The sequence below is a fragment of the Notolepis coatsorum genome (genome assembly GCF_963971535.1).
Source record: "Notolepis coatsorum genome assembly, chromosome: 20".
Lineage (NCBI taxonomy): Eukaryota > Metazoa > Chordata > Actinopteri > Aulopiformes > Paralepididae > Notolepis > Notolepis coatsorum.
In genome coordinates, this window is record NC_140184.1 from 29,400,146 (window position 1) to 29,426,482 (window position 26,337).

The 26,337-nt window shown below is 43.4% G+C and overlaps 2 protein-coding genes across 3 annotated transcripts in view; one reads left to right on the forward strand and one right to left on the reverse strand.

Moving 5' to 3' along the window:
- The first annotated feature begins 1,965 nt into the window (after positions 1–1,965).
- Positions 1,966–6,506, forward strand: dut (deoxyuridine triphosphatase). 2 transcript variants are annotated; one of them, XM_084337436.1, is made up of 7 exons: positions 1,966–2,170; positions 2,881–3,002; positions 3,131–3,222; positions 4,638–4,682; positions 4,799–4,873; positions 5,429–5,499; positions 6,367–6,506. In XM_084337436.1, exons 1-7 carry the CDS (start codon positions 2,006–2,008, stop codon positions 6,421–6,423), a joined length of 627 nt encoding a protein of 208 aa, XP_084193562.1. In that variant the 5' UTR covers positions 1,966–2,005; the 3' UTR covers positions 6,424–6,506. The 2 variants fall into 2 exon arrangements, with proteins under 2 accessions (XP_084193562.1, XP_084193563.1); XM_084337437.1 differs by lacking the exon at positions 1,966–2,170 and having other exon boundaries at positions 2,286–3,002.
- A 1,006-nt stretch (positions 6,507–7,512) lies between these two features.
- fbn1 (fibrillin 1) overlaps positions 7,513–26,337 on the reverse strand; it is a gene marked incomplete at its 5' end in the record, with an annotated part of 169,565 nt that continues 150,740 nt past the window's right edge. Inside the window, 9 exon segments of the mRNA XM_084337094.1 lie at positions 7,513–8,810; positions 9,136–9,325; positions 9,838–10,069; positions 11,027–11,146; positions 12,055–12,183; positions 15,370–15,486; positions 17,599–17,721; positions 20,007–20,132; positions 21,156–21,362. Of these exon segments, the coding sequence (XP_084193220.1) occupies positions 8,433–8,810; positions 9,136–9,325; positions 9,838–10,069; positions 11,027–11,146; positions 12,055–12,183; positions 15,370–15,486; positions 17,599–17,721; positions 20,007–20,132; positions 21,156–21,362 (1,622 nt within the window). The 3' untranslated portion in view covers positions 7,513–8,432.

The window sequence follows — 26,337 nt, forward strand, 5'->3', positions numbered from 1 at the left end:
GACAAGACTGCCTCCAATGGGTCACATTTTTGCTGTCAGTCACTACACTGCCCTCTGTTGGAATTGTAAAAATCTATTGTGCATAGACATTTTTTGTTTGTTTGTTTAGCAGTAAAATAAGCCATAAAGAAAGTATATGCACACAGGCAATAACCGTATTTGTATGTTCATACAGTAGTATTGATAAATAGATTTATTTTATTGAAGATTTGTTTGATATCCATTTAAACATGTATGGTACAATGCTGTATTATAATGCTGTTTGTCTACCCCACACTGCTGTTTAAATTAGTATTTTACTTTCAGAAAACACACCTGTGTGTTTACAGAAAAATCTAATGAAATACTACACAAGTTTGTAAACCCAATTATCTTATGTATATTTTGATGCAGATTTATTTCTGTTGTTGTCTTTCTTCCTATTTAATCTTTTTTGGGGTAATGTGTTGAATAAAATGAATAAAATGTTTAGGTGCTCATATTTTGTTATCGTCTATTAATTGATTATGTGGACCAAAGTCAGTGAATAATAATATTAATAATAATAATAATGATACAGTAATAACAGAACATGCAATATTTTAAATTCAGTGAAACTGAAATGAGATTTAGATAACCAATATGCTTGTTTAAAACATGTTACTAACATACACATTTACTATTTTTAAAAGAACATGTATATCAAAGTAGATTTTTGTATTCCTATACACTCAGAGCTCTGTATAGTTGGAAAAGGGGTGTTCACTTAAGACACAAGCAATCACATCAAGAACTAACAGTGATTTGATTAACCGTGCATTTTAATGTTGGCAGTTTTTAATTATAAATGTATTAATGAATGAATGTATTCTAATTCCTGCATGCCACGGGGGTCAATGTACAAAATCGATTTGTTTATTAACTGGATCTCCCTTGTTGTGTGCTGGCAGCTGGACCAAGAGAGGAGAGGAGTGACATCCGAGTAGGCAGGAAGCGAGTGATGACCCCCTCCAATGTACAGCCCCCCCCCCCTACTCAACCCACCCAACCATCTCCAATGTACAGTCCCCCCCCCCCTACCATCTCCAATGTAGTTTCCCACCCCACCTACCCAACCTCCTCCAATGTACAGTTTCTTCCCCCTCAAATGTATATACTCTCTTTTTTTAGACTCTTTTTGTATCACAAACAGTACTGTATTTGTAGATCTGGTCATAAATGTCTAGATGTAGCAGTACTGTCTATCTGTAGGCTATGTCATGTATGTCATATATTGAAAATGGGGGACCCTGATGTAAACAAGACGAAAGTCTTTCTCTGGTCTGCATCCCCTTAACAATTGTGTGTATTGAGCTATACTGTATACATTCCTGTAAAGGAATGTGAATCACTACCCACTTTCAAAAACTCTCAAAAAACACCTACGGGAGACTGCAATTCGAAACTGGCCCCTGTAAATGTCCTAACACAACCCCCTCCAATGTACAGTAAATGACCAAGTATGGTCTTGTCAATATTCCAATGTACAGTTTTGCTTGTACAGTTGTACAGTGTCCCCCACCCACCCCTCCTACCCAACCTCCCCCCACCCACCCAACCACCTCCAATGTACAGTGCCCCCCACCTACCCAACCTCCTCCAATGTACAGTTTCCAAGTCAAATGTATATACTCTCTTTTCTGGACTCTTTTCATATCACAAACAGTACTGTATTTGCAAATCTGGTATGTCATAAATGTATAGATGTAGCAGTACTGTCATGTATATCATATGTTATGATGAATTGAAAATGGGGGACCCTGATGTAAACAAGACGAAAGTCTTTCTCTGGTCTGCATCCCCTTAACAATTGTATGTATTGAGCTGTACTGTACCCATTCTGCAATCTGTTAATAAAGTTTTCAATCAATCAATCAATATAATTGTACCCATTCTGCAATCTGTTAATAAAGTTTTCAATCAATCAATCAATGACGTCACCAATATGTCACCAAGCTGCTGTCGCTAGCCACTAGCCGGTGGCAAGATGATACGAATGCTATGTAACGTTAGGCAAATGCCCGTACTGTTAGATTTCTCTTCGCATGTGGCTGCTACTTCACGATCACTAGGACGGGCGTTTCGTTTCCAGAGGTTGTCATCACAGGGGAAAGGCAATGGAATGGATGGAATAAAACTAACGTTTCGTCAGGTTAGCTCGCTTGCTGGCTTGTTATGTTTACATGTCATTGTTATTAGCCGTGGTATTAGCTAATAACGGTGGCTATTTTGCTGTGATGGTCGAGCTTATTTAGATATATTTGAATTATGCACAAGTTAATGTAAGCAAGTGAAGAGTCGTTTAGAGCACATTATAGCTATCCTAAAACTGGTACCTAGCAGCCTAAACCTAATGATAAGTATGAGGACGCTTCTCTGGTTTTCGTTACACTCTCGCGAGAGACTGAGCTATCACGACATGTCAAAAGCGGAAGCGGAACTGTTACCGTAGTTACGGAAAGTAGTGTCTTCGTGTTTTATTCTATCTGAAGAGATATTTATATTTGTTTGTGTGTCCGTGGCAAATAATACGTCGGTTGTTATTATTTTCAACAAACTTTTAAATTCATAGAAAGATATTTCTAAGCGAAAAGTATTTCGAGGGGAGGAGCACCGATATGGCGCGAGGTGACGTCAACATATGACGCGTTGCGCGGGAGATTCATTCTCGCGGAGACAGAGACAAGCGACAGCGCCTTTTTATCTACAGTATTCACTGCAGCTATCTTCTGAATAATCGGTCTTATCATAAAATCGTATATAATACTTCAGTAGCAACGTAGCTTGCCATTTATCCGCGCAACATTTGACAACATGCCATCTCTAGAAGTTACAGATGTTTCTGCTGTCTCTCCATTGAAGAGGGGGAGGACTGAATTGGTGCCTGAAGATGTCAAACTTGTCCTGAAATTCGCCAAATTGTCTGTCAATGCCACTACACCCACCAGAGGCTCTACTAAGGCTGCAGGCTATGACCTTTACAGGTTGGTTATATTTCACATTTGTGCAAACTGCAACATGTATATTCTTTGCCTGAACTGCATTGGCTAACATTGAACAATATCAAACATTTAGTTCTCTTGACTATTATTTCACAATCCCAATCCATCAGTGCATATGATTACTCAGTTGGACCGATGGACAAGATGATTGTGAAGACGGACATCCAGATAGCAGTTCCAACAGGCTACTATGGGAGAGTGGGTAAGTCACAGTGTGTCATCGACCGAACATAACAAAGCAGTGTTCTCTAACGTTGCATAATCTTGATACCACTTAAGGATATTCAGGAAATGAATGAAAGCTACCTAGAGAGCATGCACTTCAGGAAATAAATGGATGCTACCTAGACATTTGATAGAGGCAAGTTAGCTTAATATTCACAATGTCAATCTTCTTAAAAAGAAGCCATCTCATTTGTAGTGGTGGAAATCATCAGATACTTGGGCTACTTCACACTGCAAGCCTTCATGCTCAATTCTGATTTATTGCTCGGATCAGATTTTTTGTTTGGCTGTTAAACATTCTTAAAAAAAAAATGTGGCCAATATCAGATTCCAGTGTGAACTGGTCACACTTATGTACTACTCACACGCATGCGCACGTGAACAATAACGAAGATGGATCCAAACATGGAGGACACTGAAGTCACAGTTTATGGTTTCATTTATACGTTGATGGGACAGTGGAGGCCAGATCATTGGTGAGCAGATGATAACGGAGGCGAGGAGGAGGTGAAGGGGACACGTCTTCTTTCAAACACTGACTGGTTATTATGATACGTCCCCTCAAGTTGTCCTTGTACAGAAGTATCACCCCAAATTCTTATTAGGTAAATTCCACACTGGCCCTCCATTGACCACCTCCACCACAGCTGTCTTCCATGTTTGTATGGTTATTAGGGCTACAATTCGATTATCAAACGATTATTTGGTCAATTTATGTCTAGATCCCAATCATTACATTATATATATATATATATTTATTCATTTTTTATTTTTACACTAGCTCACTAGTTGTTTTTGTTACACTTAATGTTTTTTAGAGGATGTAAATTAACATGATGCCAGTACAAAATAACACATTCAAGCCCCAGAAAAAAGTACTTAGAGAATCTATTATTGAATTGAATCAATGCAGAATTGGCCAAATCTAGAATTACAATTGATCACACAAATCCCTTATTTCTTCCACCCCCTGCTGATTTGGTACACATCGGTAATCATTTCAGTTTACCAAGTGCCTTTTTTTAATTCATTGTGCTGATGTAGGCAAATTTTTGGAGCAGTAAATCTTTGTGTCAAATCACACAGGCTTCAATCCCTTCATACACCACAGGTTTCTGTCACATTAGATGGGCTGCATTCCCTTTATACACCACCAGTTTCTGTCACATTAGATGGGCTGCATTCCCTTTATACACCACCAGTTTCTGTCACATTAGATGGGCTTCAATCCCTTTATACACCACAGGTTTCTGTCACATTAGATGGGTTTCAATCCCTTTATACACCACCAGTTTCTGTCACACAGTTTCTTTATTATTTCCAGGGTTGTTTTGTTGTGCGTTCGACATGAAACAGGCCATAACTCGTCTCTTACCTTGTTCTCCTCCTCAGCACCTAGATCTGGACTGGCAGTAAAACACTTCATTGACGTTGGTGGTGAGTTGCTTTTACAGTTTACACACCTGACAACCATAAGGTGAACTGATGAAGAATGTTCTGTAGTTCTCTTACCCGTGTTTGTTCACACGTCCCTCTCTCTGTCCCTCCGTCAGCCGGAGTTGTAGACGAGGACTACAGAGGAAATGTGGGAGTTGTGCTTTTCAACTTCAGCAAGGAGGCCTTTGAAGGTGAGCTCTCTGACATCAGTGACTTGTGTACTTTTTAAATTAGATGGTGTGCGAGGAAAACAAGCCGTCCATGGCTATTTTTAAACCTCTGCAGAAAATTCTATTATACCCATCAAGCTGTTTTGATCTTTATTTTTTATATGTACTTTACTGCCTCTTAGTAATTTAAAGCCAAGTGTAGCCTACAATAGAAATGCTTTGAACTGAAGAAAGGCTTGGAAGTGCACCTGAAAATTAAGATATCAAGGGGCTGCAGACGTATAGAATTACTGCACACAAATTCTTGACCACACAAGAAAAAACAACTTCTTTAACTGTTCATCCATATGGCTGAAAATGCCCACAAAATGAAAATCTGTCTGTATGTACTTCCGTAATAATTGTCATTGTCATGACGCAGCCAGAGTCAGAGGAACAAAGCCAGACTGTTAAATGTTTATAACACAAATACATTTGAAGCTCGTTGTATATGTCATTGTAGAGGTCAGTAGCCTGTATATCTGACGTTAAAAACGTTGTCTCTGTTTCCCCCTCTGTTCCCACTTTGTCTTCCAGTGAAAAAGGGCGACCGCGTAGCACAGCTAGTGTGCGAGAAGATCTGCTACCCAGATCTAATGGAGCTAGAGGTACTTCACCCAACCCTCAGTCAGCACACATCTCAGTGCCCCAATTCTGGTGGTCCTAATCCTAGACAGGGATGCACTAATCACCTTTTCCACTGCTGAGAGTAATGGACCTATCTCAAACACCGCCCTCTTTTCTTGATCATCCAATCACAATAGTTGCTTTCTTTGGACAGACTAGATGGGTCAATTGAACCCTTGCAGTGAAGAACCATACAGTATAAGTCAGTTTAAAAATGTGCAGTTGTGAAGCTCATCTAAATCACTTGGTGTGTGAATGTGATATATCACAAGAAACTACTCAACCTCTACTGTCTTTAACTATGAATGAACACAATAATCTAACTTGCCATCTTTAGATAATAACTTTTGAAAGAATTGTTACTCTGAACTGACTTATATTATATGGTTCTTTCTTTGTCTCAGGTACTCGATTAACTTTAAATATCAGCCAATACAAATGTTTGTTTGTAGTTTGTTGGACGGGGCTGATGGTGAGTGTCTCCACCACATCTGTATCCATTTCAACAGACAGAAAAGTTGGGAGTGGATGAACTTTTGGAACTGATGTATACGTAACCGTCCATAGTAAAGATGTTGTTTCTTCAAATGCACCATTACGCTAGGTAGTCATTTAAAAACAAAACCGCAATACCTTCAGTCTGTCTTATCTCTTGTTTTATTATGGATCAGTGTGGCCGCTCCCTCCCACATGAAGCTCGATGTACAGTACCTCATCAGAAAGTTATATGTTACTAGGTCAATGTCAGGGGAGACATCTCAGTTCAATTTGTATACTCCTTTTTCTTTTCTTTTTTTTAAAGCCTCATCCTTGGGAGTGTAAATGTGACCAGGCTCTTTGTGTTTCAGACCCTGGAAGAGACGGAGCGTGGAGCAGGGGGCTTTGGTTCCACTGGACGCAACTAACTCTTATCTGTGTTGCATACAGTGCACATCTTGTTAAATAAATGTATTCAGATTGTTGTATAAATAAAGTTGTTGTTTTTATACTTTCTGATTCTTATTTTCCATTGTACAATATCAAGAGAAACAAGAGATCTGTCGCCACTTTGTCCTCCAACCAGAGGTGCATGAACTAGAAAGAACTGGCAAGGGAGAATTCAGCAACTCTTAAGAGGCCGATATATATGAAAATAATGTTCTTTATTCATACAATTAAAACCTGTTGTTTTTTATGAATAAAGAACATTATTTTTAGAACATCCATCGGCCTCCAGTGTTGCTGAATCTTTCTCCATTGTAATATTATCCAAATGCATTATTTAATTTTTTTTTTTACTACTGCTGACTGCGCCTCCTAGACCGAAACTCCATTTGTCTATATCCACATGGGGGCGCTGTAGGACAATATTGCATGCCTGTAGTGTAGTTTGTGATCTAGCATGGTTCCATCACTCCCAATAATTAGTTTCAAAACTACAGTATTAAACGTAGCTGATTGTGCTGCTTTGGAGCAGGTTAAGATATACTTCACTTGCTTTGATGCTGAATGAAGGGAATAAAAGGTATTGAGGTCAAGTAGCTGTAGAACTGTCACTACATTGACCCAAGTTTATGGAAGTGAAGAGAAAGCATGCCACTAAACACATTTTACACAAAATATGTTTTGTTTTTATTGTGAATTTACAACTAAACCCTCACGGATGTGAACAACGAACACAGACAGGTGTCTAAAGGCTGGTCTGATTTGACATCGCCGTGGCGATGCAGCACTGATTGTACTTGCGAGAGAATTGTGTGGCCATGAAGGCCTCAGTGCATAATCATGAAGGCCCAGGTTTGGCATCATCACAATTTGTGTGTGTGTGTGTGTGCGTGTGTATGTATACACAGTTTACAAAGGAAGTAGTTGGTCATTATAAGCACCATTACAAACCCCTTCATTCCAGGGGCTTTCTCTAGTTTACAAATGCATCATAGATTAAGAGTGGCATTGATTATTACAGTATAAACACACTTAATTTACACGTAGTATAGAGGAGAGCAGACAGGCTATGGAGATAACTTTGTTTTGGTTGCAAAAAAAACATACAATTTTAAAAACGGCTGGCAGGATTGCATTTTTTTTTCTTCTTCAGACTACTGAGTTTTGTAGAATAGTACAGTGCATTCAGAAGTCTATGTGGTTGTGTTACTAGCACCAGTAAATATGAATACTTCTAGTCAGTAGGAAAGATGGAAAAGCATAGTTTAGATATGTAAGAGTCGTTGAAGCACGGATATGGCTACATCTCAATAGTCCACAGTGGGTTCCTCTCTCCTACACAATACCTACTCCTTTTCTTCATCCTCACTTCAGCCTAAAACTAATAACTGGGGAAGGAGCGAACCTTGATAGATATTTGCTTTCACCTATCCAGGTTTTTAAAAGTCATGTATATGGGGAGGAAAGGAAGTCACTCCAGACTATTGGGACTCACCCTCTTTCTTCCACCCAAGCTGAGTGGTGAGAACTCAGCATCAGAACCTTCTGCAGTCCACGTGCCCCTCAAAGTGGTGCCCGATTCCACATATCATTATACAAAATTAAACCCTACTCTTTTAACAAGCCGTCCTCACCACACACAGCTGAAGTGGTTGTTGTAGTCAGGGCGATATGTTCTTCATTTGACCATCGACCCATTCTGACAGGCAAATTCAGCTGGTATTAAAAACACAAAAACCATGAGCGATTGTATCTATGATATGTAGAATCATCGTTGGGAATCGATCATTGCAGTCCCCCATCCCCCCCATTGTCTCTTTGGTGGCAAGCCCCTCTCTTTATTGGAGCCGGTAGAAGTTGCCCCCTAACCACTGACCCAGAGTCAGAGATCACTCTCCTTCTCATTCTCTCTTAGGCAACGGGGGGAGTTTGAGCCTGACCCTGGATCTGTGGCTGCAGGCAACGTCTGCCCATCTCAGTCCTGTGGTGGTTAATGCAGGATAATCTGCACCCTCATCCTCAGTATGTCTCCCAGCTGTCCTGTGAGGTAGTCTTTATCATGTCTGTCCTCCAGCTCAGCCAGCTCTGTCTTCTTGTAGAGTGCGGTGCTGCTGATGTGTAGGGAGTAGGCCCCGGCGGTCAGGGACTTCCTCTTCGCCAGGTGCAGGTAGCTCACCCCCTCCCTCTGGTTGATCTTGAAGTGGCCGTCGTCGTTGCCATAGTCGATGGTGTAGCGCACGTGGCCGTTGAGCGTGGACAGAGCCGGGGTGAACTCCAGGATGTGGTCGCGGCTGCTCAGGTCACTGAGGTTGAGGTGGAACTGCAAGGTGTCCTCGATGTCCACACTTTCCAGGCTGACTTCCTGCTCCTGGAGGACATGTGGAGGAACCATTATCAGTGTGACAAGGAAAATGGGATTTTGTGAGGTTTACATTCATTTTCTCTTACGTGTCTGTGCTATATTAAAAGCTAAAAACAATTTCTATCATTACCAAAAGTATGAATGCTATAGATGTTTTTAATGTTATTATTATACTTGTTTGTATACTTGTATGTTTTTGTAATCATTATCCTTTGAAATTACCACATGACGGAATCTGGGACAAAGTCAAGGAAATGCTTTTCTACACAAGGCCCAATGTATTTACTGAGTAAAATGCATATAAGAAGAGACGCTGAGAGAAAGAGGTCACCTGTGCATCTCCCAGAGACTCCTCCAGGGTTGAGTTGGTGCTGCGCCGCTTGCGTCCCTTCTTGGGGTAGCCGTTGATCTTGCACTCGTAGCAGGCCTCGGGGGACAGAGAGTTATCGTCTCCCTGAGAACCGTCGTCCTGACCGATACTGGAGCCACCGCTACTGAAGCCCACGCCTGAGACACAGTGCCTGAAACACACACACGTTATTACCATCAGGTGGACTGTGGTCTGCTGAGGAGAGGGCAGGTCTACTACACTGACCACAATCTCATTAGGCTGACAGGTCGGCATACTGTAAATACGGGTACTCTTACAAAAGAAAAGTATCATGGTAGTTTGACGGTAAGTTTAGTTTTACCATGGTACCGGTAAAACGAAATAAATAAAAGTCATGTATCACCATGATACCAATTCTGGACTTAAATAATACCAATTATTTAAGGTAATATCATCTATCATGGCAATGATTAAACATTTTGGAAATTCCATGATACCTTTTTGGAAATACCATGATACCTTTTAACCATGATACTATATAACTACACTACTGGTAACTAGACACAAAATCACCATACATACACACGCACGCACACACGCACACGCACACACACACACACACACACACACACACACACACGCACACGCATGCACGCACACACACACACACGCACGCACCCACACACACACACACTAATGTACCCTTGTCCTGCACGGAAGTAACCAGTTGGACAGCCACACTGGTATCCTCCATCTGTGTTTGAGCAGCCATAGTTGCAGGGGTTCTGGCTGGAGGAGCACTCGTTGACGTCTGAGCAGCCTGCATTGCTCTGCTCGTAGTTGAAACCAGTGGGACAGAGGCAGCGGAAGCTCCCCAGGGTGTTATGGCACGATGCGCCACCACATATCTGACTGTTCTGGCACTCATTCTCATCTGGGTCATACAGGAAGTAAACAAACAGGGGTCATTCCCGTTTAGAGGAGGCAAACAATTCCTGGAAATTCAAAAACACAAGATCCGAAGGGAAAAACAGTGGTTTTACTCTCAGGAGTCCGTGTGTGCTGTATTTCAGAAAATAGGTTAAAGGACCATACCAAACTTTTTGACATGGGTTCCGAGTCATTCTTGCCTTGATACAAAAATCAAGATGCCCTTCATTTTGGCCAGACCCGGAGGGCGTGGCCCTGTACGAGGCAATGTCACTTACTGACTGACTCCCCATTGTTGAAACATGCATGTGTGAGTGGCGTGGCTGGGTCCGGCTTAACTAGGCTTGCTTAGCCCAGAATTTCCTCAAGGGGATCAATAAAGGAATATCTTATCTTATCTTTTACTGTTACTGACAAATCTGGTGGTTATTTTCTGCCGATTCACCATGGCCATTAGCTTCCAGTGTATCTGGAAATGTATCTGAAACACCACATAAAGTGAAGAAAGTCACCACATTTGACTAAAATGCCTCGCCGACATATTACGTGTCACTTGTTGCCATTGTGACATACAGTAAGGAGGAATTCCTCCTTTTTAGACACTGTATTTCTTACTTTCATGGGGTTATGTGGTGTTTAAAAGACACATTTTCAGATATAATGGAAGCCTATGGCAGTGGACAATTGGCAGAAAATAATGTCAGCATCCTTCAGTAACAGTAAAAGATAAGGAGAAAAGTGGGGCACCTTGATTTATGTATCAAGGCAAGAATGACTTGGAAACCAAAGAAAGACTGGTCTGGTCCTTTAAGGAGTGTCTTTGCATGTCAGAGTGGAGGGCAGTCTTTTCCCCTCACGCTTATCATCGCTGGAGGATAAAGGTTGAACTTCCAGGAAGAGGAAGAAGATTTGACCTGATCACCCGATGAACAGTAGAGTAGAGAGAGTCACCACCACTCACCCACACACTGGTTCCACTGGTAGTGTTGAAGGTATCCTTGGGGACAGCTGCACCTGTAGCCTCCTACCAGGTTCTGACAGCCATGCTGACACCTGTGGTTGCCATCGCACTCATCCATATCTGTCAGGGGCACGCACGCACGCACACACACACACACACACACGCACACACACACACACACGCACGCACGCACGCACACACACACGCACGCACACACACACACGCACGCACGCACGCACACACGCACACACACACACACACACACACACACACACACACACACGCACACACACACACACACACACACGCACACACGCACACACACACGCACACGCACACACACACACATTTGGAATCTTTATTTATGTCCACATAAAGACAATGTTTAAAGGACACAAATAGTATCAGTGCACTTGGACATTGTGCTTTATTCTGTTACATTCATGCCCAAATTGACAATGGCAACCAAAGTTACACACACACACATGGATGATGAACCTGACAATCAACACACAGCTCATGGATACAGATAGCAGCGTCTTCTCCAAATTGCGCGGCTGCCAATAATAGCTGACACTGAGCAATATTTTGCTAACTGTTTGGCTCTTCCCTTCGGAAGACCGGCCATCTGAAGGCCTCTAACACCCAACTTATGAACATGACCCAGGCTTCCAAATATGAAGACTAAAAGTTTACAGCTGTAGCCCAGTTGTGATATGGTATGCTCTAACTAACAGTTGATACTTCAACATTTTGGTTGTAAAGGCTTCTTCTAGAGTGTAGTCAAACGTACAGCCAACTTCTAGAATGAGAACCTCACACACACACACACACACACACACACACACACACACACACACACACACACGCACACACACACGCACACACACGCACACACACACACACACACACACACACACACACACACACACACACACGCACACACACACACGCACACACACACACACAAAGTCGGAGATCCTTTTCCTGTCAGCTGATAGGAAGGGTGGTAGCGATTGGTTACTGACCTTCACAGGATTGTCCGTTGGGGTCCATTGAGAATCCTCGCTGACACTCACAGTTGAAGCTTCCGGGACTATTCTGACAGACACCATTGGAGCCACATAGGCTGGAGTCTGTGGCACACTCATTATTGTCTATGTAGAGAAGAGGTACGATTTAAATGAGTCGTCTGATCATTCATGAACATTTTGTTGAGTCTTTATTCCAACAAATACTATTGTAAACTTAAAGGGGAACTCCACTTTTTTTGGAAATTAGCTTATTTAACATCTTCCCTGGAGTTAGACAAGAAGATGCATACCTTTTTTGTCTCTGTGCGTGCATTTTAGCTTTGGGAATAGACGCTCCGTTAGCATAGCTTAGCTTCATCACTGGAAGTGAGGCAGGACAGTAGCCTTACAGTGCCTTACAGTGTATTGCAAGGTCTAACATTGACCAAACTTGATATGCATGACCTTGGTGGGCTCTAGGTCAACTCCTGAAAAGGGGGTCAATGTCAGACTTTGCAATCAAAAGTTAGGGGGCTAATAACCCTTGCCATAATTTCAGTGCGCCCCCTAACTTTTGATTGCAAGGTCTGACATTGACCCCCTTTTCAGGAGTTGACCTAGAGCCCACCAAGGTCATGCATATCAAGTTTGGTCAATGTCAGACCTTGCAATACACTGTAAGGCACTGTAAGGCTACTGTCCTGCCTCACTTCCAGTGATGAAGCTAAGCTATGCTAACGGAGCGTCTATTCCCAAAGCTAAAATGCACGCACAGAGACATAAAAGGTATGCATCTTCTTGTCTAACTCCAGGGAAGATGTTAAATAAGCTAATTTCCAAAAAAAGTGGAGTTCCCCTTTAAGGACAGTCGTAGTGCAGCTGGCATAACGAAACGTTGGTAAAAGGAGTGCATTCTTACTGGCCTGAGGGAGTAGTAGGGCTAGACTGAATGGCTGCTTTGGAGCCTAATTTGGAGTTGGATGCCTTGCTCAAGGGCACATCAACAGCAGTTATTTTGTATTTAATTTTTTTATTCTTTTTTAAAACAAACATATAAACAAACATGACAACACACGATAAGATATACAAGCATTAATTGTCAGGGCACATCCAATGAGATCACATTTTGGTTAGTTGTTTTATATAAGATATACCCATAATACCTGTTATCTAAAAAAAAACCCTACATACGTATGCTCAGCTCGAAACCCCCCCTCCCGGACCCCACCTTGAGAAGTACCTCCACTATCCCTCGCACCTAACCAGACACTACCATTATAAGCTAGCTTTTATTCTCTCCACCACTTCTAACCACATTGACATTTTGGATTCATTGAGACCCAGAATTCTTGCTGTAGATATTTCATGGTAAATTACATCGAGATATGTAAGAAACCAAACTTTACGGCACATTTTTTCCGGTTGAAACCAGCGTGATGCGATCAGCTTTTTGGCTACTGTGATACCCGATAAAACCAATCTCTTTAGCTGTGGGTTCACTGCAAACTCAAAAACATCATTCAACAGCAATACCGAGGGGTGTACAGGTATATTCCAAGATACGAGTTTTGATATTTGTTGGGTCACATCTTTCCAGAATGCCTTAACTGGTGAGCAGTCCCAATACATGTGCATAAATGTCCCTTCGTCCCCATTTGTACATTGGGTGCATTTGGAATCTTGTTTGAGCCCCATTCGGCACAGTCTTATAGGAGTCAAGTATGTCCTGTGAATATAGTTAAGATTGATTTGTTGATGATCCGGGTTCCTTGATGTAAGTCGGACATTTGCCCAGGCTCCTTGCCAATCAAAGTCATTTTCCAGGTCTGGTATATCCCTCCTCCAGACAGAGTCAAGTTGGAGGGTTTCATACGAGGACGTTAGTAATTGATGATAAAATTCTGAAACAAAACCTCTCGATGTCTCTCTTGAGTAGAAGAATTTGTGGTATCTGTGGTGTTCAATTGGTCTGTCTAATGGAACACCGTGAGACTTCAAACATAGCTCTAACTGTTTGTGAAAAAGCCATGTGGACTTGGTGAGATTAAATTTTTTGCGTATTTCTTTATCACTACAAAAACCCTGTTTGTTAAAAATATCCCCTAATGAGTGTATGCCTTGCTTTTCCCATATAGGGAATCTTATAGGTCGTTTTCCAATTAAGAGAGCATTGTTATTGAATAAGGGAGTATGGTTGTGCCATTCTTGTGGGTTAGGATTTTTTTTTTGTGATTCACGCCATATCCGGATCGCATGAGTAATTATGGGGCCAAATTTTCGTTCACAGTGCTTGATTGGTAGTTTAGTGTGTGCTATGTCCTTCAGTCTATGTGGGGCTACTATGTTTTCTTCTATTTTCCTCCAAGATGCTAATGCTTGGGAGTCAAACCATGTTGTCAATGGACTTAATGAGTACGCCTTAAAATATAGGAAAAAATCTGGAAATGCCATGCCACCATCTGCTTTATTTCTCTGTGCGGTGGATCTTTTTATACGTGGTGGTTTGTTATTCCAAATAAATTTGTATGTGGAGGAGTGTAATCTTTTCCAGTAACCCTCTGGAGGGGGTAACGGTAGCATTGAACAGAAGAAGTTGATTTTAGGTAGTACATCCATCTTAACTATTGATATCCGTGCAGTTATTTAAGGATGGGGGAGTGACACTCGTTCATTTCCCTCATCCACAGTTTTCCCCCCAGTGCTTCAGACTACCCCCCCCCCCCCCCCACATCTCCATCTCCACCCTATCCCTCCAAGAAAAAGAAGAAAAAGCATCCACACTGCAGACCACTCTTAGCCAAGTGTAGTTCTACAGGACATATGAGGGTCTCTCTCCTGGTTCAATATAAGGTCATGGGAGCTGCCTTGCGGTCTGCAAAAAAAAAATCTTGTGGTTGCTGTGGCAATCCACTGCAACATTCCATAACAAGGCATTGCTAAGCTGCCATGACTACAAACCAGTCAAGCCTAATCAGATCAGTGTGATATCATTCTGGTCCCATTAACTCTGAGAAAGGGTTAGTGAGGGTTAGACAGAGGGCTAAGGAGGGCCTTTTTACAAAGGTCTTTAAGCTAAGGTATTGTAAAAGGCTATACAAATTATAAAAGAAAGTGAATCATCTGTGTATTGGGCAGATAGAGTAGTGTGTGTGTGTGTGTGTGTGTGTGTGTGTGTGTGTGTGTGTGTGTGTGTGTGTGTGTGTGTGTGTGTGTGTGTGTGTGTGTGTGTGTGTGTGTGTGCGTGCACGTGTGTGCGTGCACGTGTGTGTGTGTGTGTGTGCGTGTGTGTGTGTGTGTGTGTGTGTGTGTGTGTGTGTGTGTGTGTGTTACCGATGCAGGCAGTGTGGTGCTGGGTGAAGCCTGGTGGACATTTGCAGGTGAACCCTCCGATGGTGTTGACGCACAGGAACTGACAGTTGTGTTGTTTGGTTTGACACTCGTCCAGATCTGGGAAAGAATAGGAACGATACAATATAATACCATTAGTTCATAAGATATTGTGATACCTCAGGCATAACGTCAGAGAAATAACCTCTGAGCAGTGGGTTGGTTGGGGGAGTGCGTGGGATGCTTCGACCGGAGCCGTCTCAGACCAAAGCATGGACTGTACCAGCGTACGGGGACCGCTCTTTTCCTGAGAGTCAAATTCCAGTCCTTCTACAGTCAGTGACCTACACATGAACCACCAATGAACCAGACACCGGAAACACGGAGGGGAGCTGTGGGGGGGGGGGGGGGGGGGGCTGAGAGGGGGAAGCTGCAGCTTTGGTAAATAAAGATGAGAGGCTCCAGGAATAATGAACCTGGCGAGACCCTTTTCTTTTGCCGCACAAACAGACCTGAGCACACACACTGGTAAACGGAAACATCACCAAAACACCAGATGACCAAATCGCAGGCCCTGAACATGAGGCGCACATGTGGTGGAAAGTGACAAAGTATTTTTACTATAGGGTTGATTATTTTGTACTTTTACTCCACTACATTTATCAGTTAATGTTACTAGTTTCTTTGAGGAAAATAATTTTGCATGGAAAATGTGGCAAAGATTTATGAAGATTATGTACTTTCAAATTTGAAGCCTGCCAACTTCAAGCGACGTAATTAGAGCAGCATAACTGGACCACATATCACTTTAATAACCTATAGAGGTCAATGGATTGAGGGTTGAACACTCCCAAGCACTGGAATACACAAACATCAAGTAGAATGCATACTTTTATTTTTTATACTCAAGTACATTCAATACAAAATACTTCTCTACTTTTACTTGAGTAAAGGAACTGTGTACTTCTTCCACCACTGACTGCATGTGCGCTCCAGTCCAAATAGTGTCTTGGGACAGTAAGCAGGACACTGGCAGAGGGCCCAGCCCCACCCCCTCCTCTTCTACCACCCTCCTCCTCTTCCACCACCACCCTGCTTCTCCTCCTCCTCAACCACCCTCCTCCTCTTCCACCACCACCCTGCTTCTCCACCTCCTCAACCACCCTCCTCCTCTTCCACCACCACCCTGCTTCTCCACCTCCTCAACCACCCTCCTCCTCTTCCACCACCACCCTGCTTCTCCTCCTCCTCAACCACCCTCCTCCTCTTCCACCACCACCCTGCTTCTCCTCCTCCTCAACCACCCTCCTCCTCTTCCACCACCACCCTGCTTCTCCTCCTCTTCTACCACCCTCCTCCTCTTCCACCACCACCCTGCTTCTCCTCCTCCTCAACCACCCTCCTCCTCTTCCACCACCACCCTGCTTCTCCTCCTCTTCTACCACCCTCCTCCTCTTCCACCACCACCCTGCTTCTCCACCTCCTCAACCACCCTCCTCCTCTTCCACCACCACCCTGCTTCTCCTCCTCCTCAACCACCCTCCTCCTCTTCCACCACCACCCTGCTTCTCCTCCTCCTCAACCACCCTCCTTCTCTTCTTTCACCACTCTGCTCCTCCACCTCCTCAACCACCCCCTCCTCTTCCACCACCACCCTGCTTCTCCTCCTCCTCAACCACCCCCTCCTCTTCCACCACCACCCTGCTTCTCCTCCTCCTCAACCACCCCCTCCTCTTCCACCACCACCCTGCTTCTCCACCTCCTCAACCACCCCCTCCTCTTCCACCACCACCCTGCTTCTCCACCTCCTCAACCACCCCCTCCTCTTCCACCACCACCCTCCTCTTCTACCACCACCCTCCTCAACCACCACCTGCCTCCTCCACCTCCTCAACCACCCCCTCCTCTTCTACCACCACCCTCCTCAACCACCACCACCCTCCTCCACCTCCTCAACCACCCCTCCTAATGATCAGAGTAGTATTAATGATCAGAGTAGTATAAATGATCAGAGTAGTATTAATGATCAGAGTAGTATTAATGATCAGAGTAGTATTAATGATCAGAGTAGCATTAAACCTAGCTTGTATGTAGGCTAACGTTTGCTATGTAGCAGTCCTCCAGACACATTGTTTGACGGGCAGAACACAGCTGTCTGAACATACTCTGTTTAAGAGAGAGAGACATAGGAATGTGTGTGTCCCTGTGTATGTTCGCACACACAAGCCTCACCTCGGCAGCTCTTGCCGTCCTCCTGCAGGATGTATCCGCGTGGGCAGGAACAGAGGTATCCCCCCTCTGTGTTCTTACAGATGAAGTTACAAGGCTTTGGTGCCTGGATGCACTCATCCACATCTACAGAGAGAGAGAGAGAGAGAGAGAGAGAGAGAGAGAGAGAGAGAGAGAGAGAGAGAGAGAGAGAGAGAGAGAGAGAGAGAGAGAGAGAGAGAGAGAGAGAGACAGAGAGAGAGAGAGAGAGAGAGAGAGAGAGAGAGAGAGAGAGAGAGAGAGAGAGAGAGACCGAGACAGAGACAGAGACAGAGACACAGATAGACAGAGAGAGAAAGAGTTGAGGAGTTTGATCTCATGGCCAGAAATTCCATGAAGGGATATGATGAGACAGACAGAGCAAATCGTGGGCAGTCAGTCCACCCACACAGCGTTGACACTTACTAGACAGCAGGAATGAGAGAGGGAGCACACTATAAAGTGCTGGTAGATGGGATTTGAACATAAAGTAGGTGCTGTTAGGTGGGATTTGAACATAAACTATTTGCTGGTAGATGGGATTAAAACCTTATAGTATTTGTTGGTAGATGGTAGGGGTGTAACGGTACACAGAAGCCACGGTTCGGTACGTACCTCGGTATTGCGGTCACGGTTCGGTACGATTTCGGTACAACAGAAAAAAAATATTTATAATTATTATTATATATTTATAATAATAATAATAATTATTATTATTAAATATAATACTATTCTATAGGCTTGCCGTAGTAGTCAGTGATACTGGTGTAATTCTGTGTTCAGGCATCCACCGAGTAAATTAATTGCCTACTGCACCTTTAACAACAACTTAGTTTCAGTTTCACTTATAGTCTAGAGAGGATTTAACTTCACGTGAAGCCGAGACTGAAGAATACTAGAGAACAGATGACATGTTACACAACAATGGCAGAGGATTATCAATATTTTGGATTTAAACACAGTAGCAGGCAGCAGCAACTGGAGAGGAGCTCAGATGATCTGGTGGTATGTTGTGCTTTTATTTTTTTCTCCGATCAGCTGTGAGACTCCGCGGTCCGCCGGAAAAGGTTGACGTGTGTGTTCACGCGCGTGTGTCTTTTGGTTAACATTATTGGGCGAACAAGAAAACTAAAGAAAACTGCAAAATTGTAATGACCCTGCTGTGTTAAACATTTAATTAATTCATCATGGTTTTGTTTTAGGGACAAATAGGCTGTAGTAATCAGGAGAGGAGGAGGGGAGAGCCGAGTGCAGAGTGTCAGTGCGCGCTGTTGTTAATTCTGTCCGCTTGTCATCTGAGACGTATTCGGCGTATGGCTGCACATACCGCACCGTGACGGCCGTACCGTAAATTTGCGGGACGAATACACGTACCGTTATACCCCTAGTAGATGGGATTTGAACATAAAGTAGGTGCTGGTCAAATCTATTTGAATCTTAAAACATTTGCTGGTAAATTAATTTGAACCTTAAAGTATTTGTCGGCAGGTGGGATTTGAACCTTAAAGTATACGATAAGATAAGATGGATCTTTATTTATCACTGTGGGGAACTTCAGGTGTCAAAGCAGCAGCAGGAGGGGGGGGGGGGGGGGGGGAGGGTTACAGGCAAGATAATAAGAATAAAATACAAGAATAAAAGCAATGAATATATAAGGATAAAGATATGATCTGCACTGGATCTCTGAACAGGTGGGACATATGCTCTATCAATCATATCACTATGCACATATCGTTAGCCTCATAGCATAATTGCCTAAGTCATTTTTCAAGACTTTCGGAAAAGAAGAAAAAACGAATTTTGGCACAAGCCACACGAGTGAGTTAGGCAGAAAGGGATCTTTAACATAACAAGGTTCTGATTGGCTGAGGACACAGCCACTAAGCCAGGGTGGTGTAGCAGTGTGAGGAGAGTAGAGTTAGGTAGAAATATCAATTTGGCCAAAAAATTACTTCTGCAATTATGCTATCAGGCTAACGATATGTACAACTATTTACTGATAGATTGGATTTGAACTTGAAGTAGGTGCTGGTAGATGTGATTTGAACTTTAACATTTGCCAGTAGATGGGATTTGAACCTAAAGTAGGTGCTGGTAGATGGGATTTCAATCTAAAGTAGGTGCTGGTAGATGGGATTTCAATCTAAAGTAGGTGCTGGTCGATGGGATTTTAACCTTGAAGTATTTACTGGTAGATGGGATTTGAACCTAAAGTAGGTGCTGGTAGATGTGATTTGAAACTTAAAGTAATTGCTATTAGATGTGATTTGAACATTAAAGTAGGTGCTGATAGAAGTAGTTGCTGATAGATGGGATTTTAACCTTAAAGTAGGTGCTGATAGATGGGATTAGAACCTTAAAGTAGGTGCTGATAGATGGGATTTGAACCTTACCCACACACAGTGTGCCAGTTATGTCTGTGGTGTAGCCTGATTTGCAGATGCAGTTGTAGGAACCCAGGCTGTTGATACACTGGCCATTCTTACACAGATTCCCCATGACACGGCACTCGTCGATATCTGGGGAAAAGAGGAAAAAGTTTGATAAAACATTTGTTCAGTACTGAAAATTATGTGAAATATAAACTGCCCAAGATGAAAAGATCTTTCAGGTTAGGTCTAGGTTAAAAAAATCAATTTCCCGATTCTGAATCGATCTTCATTTGAATGAGCGATTATCGATTCATAAAATCCCAAGATCGATCTTAACATAAATTAAATATATATAGTTTTTATAATAATAATAAATCTTTTCTTTTTCATCCACCAATTTAGTCGTTATGCCAATTCCCTTCCTGGTCGTTGCGCGCATTGCCCCACTGTCGGTCTGGGGAGGGTGTAGACCAGGGGTCGGCAATTAAGTTTGGCCTCGGAATAGGCATTTTCCATTGGTTCTCCCAGCCCACGTGACCATTTTTAGCATTTCCATTGGCTATAGTGACAGACATAGATAATGATTGTGGAAATACAACAAATCTATGAAACCACTTACTGAGACATCACCCAGACGTGACATATTCAAAAGCCAATGTTCCAATAAAAAGTACATTCATGTAACTGCTTGAGAGTCAATTCTTAATGTAAACATTGATATGTTTAACAATGCAACATGTTAGAGTGTTCCTTGAACCATTAAAATTGTATAGCATTGAATAGAATTTAATCAGAAATCGAATCGATTCGGGACCTTGTGAATCGGAATCTAATTCAATCGGAAATCGAATCGATTTGGGATGGGAAATCAGTGGCGATACCTGGCCCTAGTTAGGTCTGGACATTTTGTCTGGCCTTTACATTTGGAAACTGGACATGTTGGCATTGAGGCTTTGTCATTTTATGTTGGTTAAATTAAATCGAAAATGTATCTTGTTTTATACTGGTGTAAAAATGATAAAATAGTGAATGGGTTCAAATACAAAAAGAAATTGTGATGCATTGAGAACCGCTTGGTAATCAAATCGTAGCACTAATAGTCAGAATTGAATCAGATCTGTGAGGCCTCCCTGGAGATTCCCACCCCTGACGCATGTACAGCCAATCTACCTCTGCCATCTGTGGTGTAACCAGGACCCAAGGGACACATCTTCTTGTACTGGGTGGTCCCAGGGACAGGACACAGCTCGCAGTTAGAACCCCAGCCCCTGCCTCCATCACAGCAGCACTCTGACTTAGTCACCATGTTCCTGTTGCTGGATGACATCTGGCATAGAGTGGTCAGCACCTCCGTGAAGCAGAAGCCCTCACGGTTATCTGGTGGGAAAGGGAGAGACATAGATGGGAGGTATAGGGAGAAAGGGAGAGGAAAAGAGTGAGTGAGTGAGTGAGTGAGTGAGTGAGTGAGTGAGTGAGTGAGTGAGTGAGTGAGTGAGTGAGTGAGTGAGTGAGTGAGTGAGTGAGTGAGTGAGTGAGTGAGTGAGTGAGTGAGTGAGTGAGTGAGTGAATGAGTGGTGAGTGAGCCCTAAACGCTTACAGTGTGGCTTGCCCCAGGGGAGTCGCCTTGGTCTGCTATTCTTTTCAATATTTGCCTTGTGTTTCAGAGTGCAGTGCTACTCTATTTGCAGATGATCAAACTATATATTTTGCATCAAATAACATAACTGAGTTGAGGAACACACTTCAGTTTGAACTGCAACAATTACTTAATTAATAAAGTGGATATGTGAGAATATACTTGTTTTGAATGTAGCAAAAACCAAAAGTGTGATGTTCAGGGCCAGCTGTGCCTATCATTGAAAGGCATAGACAACAGGTTCAAGAGACAAATATGCTTGGTGTCACACTCTATGGGCAGCTATGATGGGAAAATCACATTGAAAATATTGTTAAGAAAATGGGTAGAGGAATATCATGGACCAGAAGTTGTTCCTCTTTTCTTAGCCCTGCCTCTAGAGGGCTAGTGACACAGGCACTAGTTTGATCTCACCTTGAGTAGCCTACTGCCCAGCAGTCTGGTTGGGTGCTGCCAGAGAAGATCTGCCTAAGCTCTGAATAGCTCAGAATAAAGCTGCAAGGCTCTCACTGCTCAGTCCATTAGGTGTGAGGCAGAGTTACAGAAAAAATGCATCGCCATGCCAGACTTTCATTGCTCAGAGTAGAGGAGAGGTTGGCATGCAATCTAATGCGTTTCTTTAGGAATATCTGTTATAGTAAACAACCTATTGTACTCACAAATAAATGATGCGAGAGATGAACATAGTTACACTACCAGGCAGGCTACTAGGGGACATTTAGTTGAACCAAAACCCACACCAGATGCAGTGCAGATCTGTAATGTATATGGCCATCACAATGTGTAAAAGGTTACCAACTACCACTCAGTAAGGCAAGTTTTAACACTACTAAAAAAAACATTATATTAACAATAACAATTAACAATGTTATTTAACCGACCTGAACAACCAAGATGGAATGCAATCTGATGTGTTGTGATGTTTAGCTTTTTATTTTACTTTTACTTGTTTTGAACATGTTTTATTGAGAATTGTGGGTAGGTCTTGTTATGTGCTATGTTTCTGGGCTCTGGCTGTCTGGATTCAGCATCAGAATCTACCCAGAATTCAGGGTCTGGTCCTGCTGCCCTGGTTGGTGCTTTCTCTGGGTGTGTGGACCCCATGAAGAGTAGCTGCTACCTTGGTGGCAGCTAATGGGGATCTGCATACAAAATAAAGAATGAACAGTACTGCTCTAGGCTTGGTAGATAGGTCACATAACTTTAACTGGTACTTGGAAGATACTTAATAAGGTAGTCTGGCTCAGACAAATAATCCAAACTCCCCTATCACCACTCTGTTATATGAAAGGCCATCATGGTCTTTCATATGGCTTGGCTTTGAAAGGAGGTCCCAACCCTTCCTACCCCCCCCCCCCCCCTAACGTAGAAACACATTTCTAACTGAGACATGATAGTATATACTACCATGGCGAGGTCTCCTTGATATTACTAATATGAAGGAAAGCAGCCCCGAAGAAGCTGCGTTCATAACCCCTGTCAAGCGAAGCTGTGAGAACACAACAGACATGCATCTGGTCTCCTGGTAAGGTCTCTGTGACCCCTGAGCAATCCTTCTTCCAGCACGAATTCGCTGCCTTTCAGCAACGATCGATAGCGGAATTACTGCATTCCTCCACGCTCCTGGGAGTTGAGCTACACCTATCTCTGAGCTGTTGCTTGAAATACACCCTCAGTGGTCAGTGGCTTTCCAACGCTGAAAATGGCCTTTATCAATGCAAGATCTGTTCAAAACAATCTAAAATGACTTCTTCACGTCCCGTGAACTGGATTTCCTATTCATTACAATACAGGGACTTCGATTAACTCTGGTGAATCAGCTGCTTTTTCTGAACTCTGTCCTACAAACTGCACATTCTACAGCTCCCCTAGATCCTCTGTTCAAGGTTTAGCTCTGGTTTTTAAAAGTAAAGCAGCTTCGAGGTTCAGTCGCCTAAACCAAACAAATATTTTATAAATTCATTTTCCGATTTTCTGTCTACAATTGTGCAGACGTCTTATAGTTTACTAATATATTGGGTGCTTTTAATATCCATGTTTGTTGTCCCACCAGACCCATGGTAAACAAATTCACCCAGCTTCTTGATTCTTTTGTTCAACATATCCACAGTCATGGCCATATTCTTGACCTAATTCTCTTTTTTTTTTTGATCTACTTTTTCTCCCCATTTTCAATTTTTCTCCCTTCCCCAATTTCGTATTGTCCAATTCTACCCTCCCCTGTCTCGAACGCTGTTGGCCATGCCTCCCACAAGCCGGCTGCAATGTGGACGAAGCCTTGCATCACGTGTCCCCTCCGGTACTCGAGGAGGCAGCCGTCGCATCTTTTCACCTGCAGTGCACAGCGCGATCTCTCAGCGGCGAGGGTCTGCGTGGGAGGGACACGCCGCCCTCGTTGCTTCCTGATTCTACTGCGCAGGCGCACCAACCGACCTGTAGGAGTCGCTGTCCACAACGTCTGATTCCCACCCACCAGCTTATACTAATACTGCCAATTGTATTAGTATGAACGACCAGCCAAGCTGGTAGCAACGCCGAGAGCTGGGCTCGAACCCAGCATCTCCTGCGTTGGTGGTGAGCGCCTTGTCCACTGTGCCACCTAGCCGCCCTACCTAATTATCTTCTTATGGTTTTCCTGTAAGTAATTGAGGATGCATTTTTCTCTGATCATAGACCAATCTTGTTTTCAGCAACATTACACAGTGCCCTGACAATCCCAAACACTGCTGGTCGCTACTCTTGCAATTTCAACTCTCTCACTGCAAAAATGTTTTCTGAAGCCTTTCTAAACATTTCCCTCTTTTTTTTTTGTATCTCTCTTTCTCAGATTTTTCTCTGTTTTCTCCCCATCCCAATTTTTTTCGTTGTGCCAATTCCCCCCCCTCCCCTACCTGGTTGTTGTGCGCATGTTCTCCTACTGGTCGGTACAAGGGAACCCTGAAGTATCCGCACGCTTCCTCCGACACGTGCGGCGACAGCCAGTGGCTCTCTTCTCACCTGGCAGCGAGGGCTCTCATTGGTGAAGTGTAACGCGTGGGAGGTCACGCTGCCTTCCTCAAGTCCTGCCTCCGCTGAGCAAGCGCCCAGACCTGACCTGTAGGCGTCGCTGTCCACAATGCCAGATTCCGACCCACGGCTTCCCTCCCCCTAACCCAGCCAAACGAGTTAGTATAGCGATCAGCCCAAGCCAAGGCAATGCTGACTCCGGGAGTCGAGACCGCAGCCTCTTGCATTGGTGACGAGCGCAATCTCCGCTACGCCACCTGACCGCCTAAACATTTCCCTCTTTAACTTTACTCTGACTGGGGCACCCAAGTGGTGACCCATGTAACACGCTGCGTCGCGAAGCGGCCGACCCAGGTTTGATTCCCGGACCCGGCGTCCTTTGCTGAATGTCTTCCCCCCGCTCTGTCTCTCGTTCTTCCTCTCTCTCTCCCTCTACCGGACTGCCCGGTAGTACAAACAAATAAAAATCTACCAAAAACATAAAAAAAAAAAAAGGCTTTACTCTGACTGACCATAACGTATTGAATGTTGAGGAACTGGTTCCTCTCTTTTACTCCTCCTGTACAACCATTCTTGATTCTGTTGCCCCTCTTAAATTCCACAGAGAGGCAGTGGAAAAAAGATAGGCTCATGGTGATTTTCAGCATATTCAAGGAATCCCTGGTTAACTTCCAGGAAGCAACAAAGTCAGCAAGGGCTAGCTACTTCTCAGACATCAATAACACCCATAGACCTAAAGTCCTTTTCAGCGTCATTAACTCAGTATTCAACCCTCTTGTCCACCATGGCACTGATCATCTAAAACTTGTGAGGAATTCCTAAAATTCTTCATATGCAAGATAGAAAATATCAGTGCTTGTATTACTCCCTCTGGTCCCGATCTCCAAGCCCACCCAGATCACAAAGCTGTTTTCAAACAATCTTAATCCAGTTGGATCTCAGTGCTGCTTTTGACACTGTCAACATCCTCATCAAACGGCTTGAACATGGGGTGGGCATCCAAGGTTCGGCGCTAAACTGGTTTTCCAATTACCTCAGGCATAGAACATTCTGAGTCTCTATAGACCAATCATTTCCCTCCTCTGCCCCTGTCACCTGTGTGGTCCCTCAAAGTTCCATTTTAAGACTCATCCTCTTTTCTCCGTATCTGCTCCCTCTAGGTAATATCATCTGCAAATATAACATCTCCTTTCACTGTTATGCGGATGATACTCAGCTTTACCTCCCTTTGAAACTCACCAAATTGTGCCTCCTACAAAACCTCACCAACTGTCTCGAGGACATCAAACACTGGATTACAAATAACTTTCTCCAGCTAAGCAAGATAGAGATAATTGTTTTTGGTCCCCCCAAATCTACACAGCATCTGTCTGTAGCCTACACTTAGCCATCTATCAACTGTCAACTCTACCATCAATGGCAGTTTCTTTTAGCTCAGGTCCATCGCAAAAATCAAGCCTCTTCTGTCCTTTCCTGACCTGGAGAAAATGATCCGTGCTTTCATCACATCCCGCCTAGACTACTGCAACTCCCTGTATCTAGGAATTAGCCATCCATATTCCGTCTGCATCTTGTACAAAGATGGCTCCCTCTTATTTAATGGATCTCCTCTCCCCCACGTTTCTCCTCAATCTAGACTAAAAAGGCTCCCGCTTAGTCGGGCGTACTGTGAGCGGACCGGACTCTGCGGCGGCATGTCCGCAGTCGTTT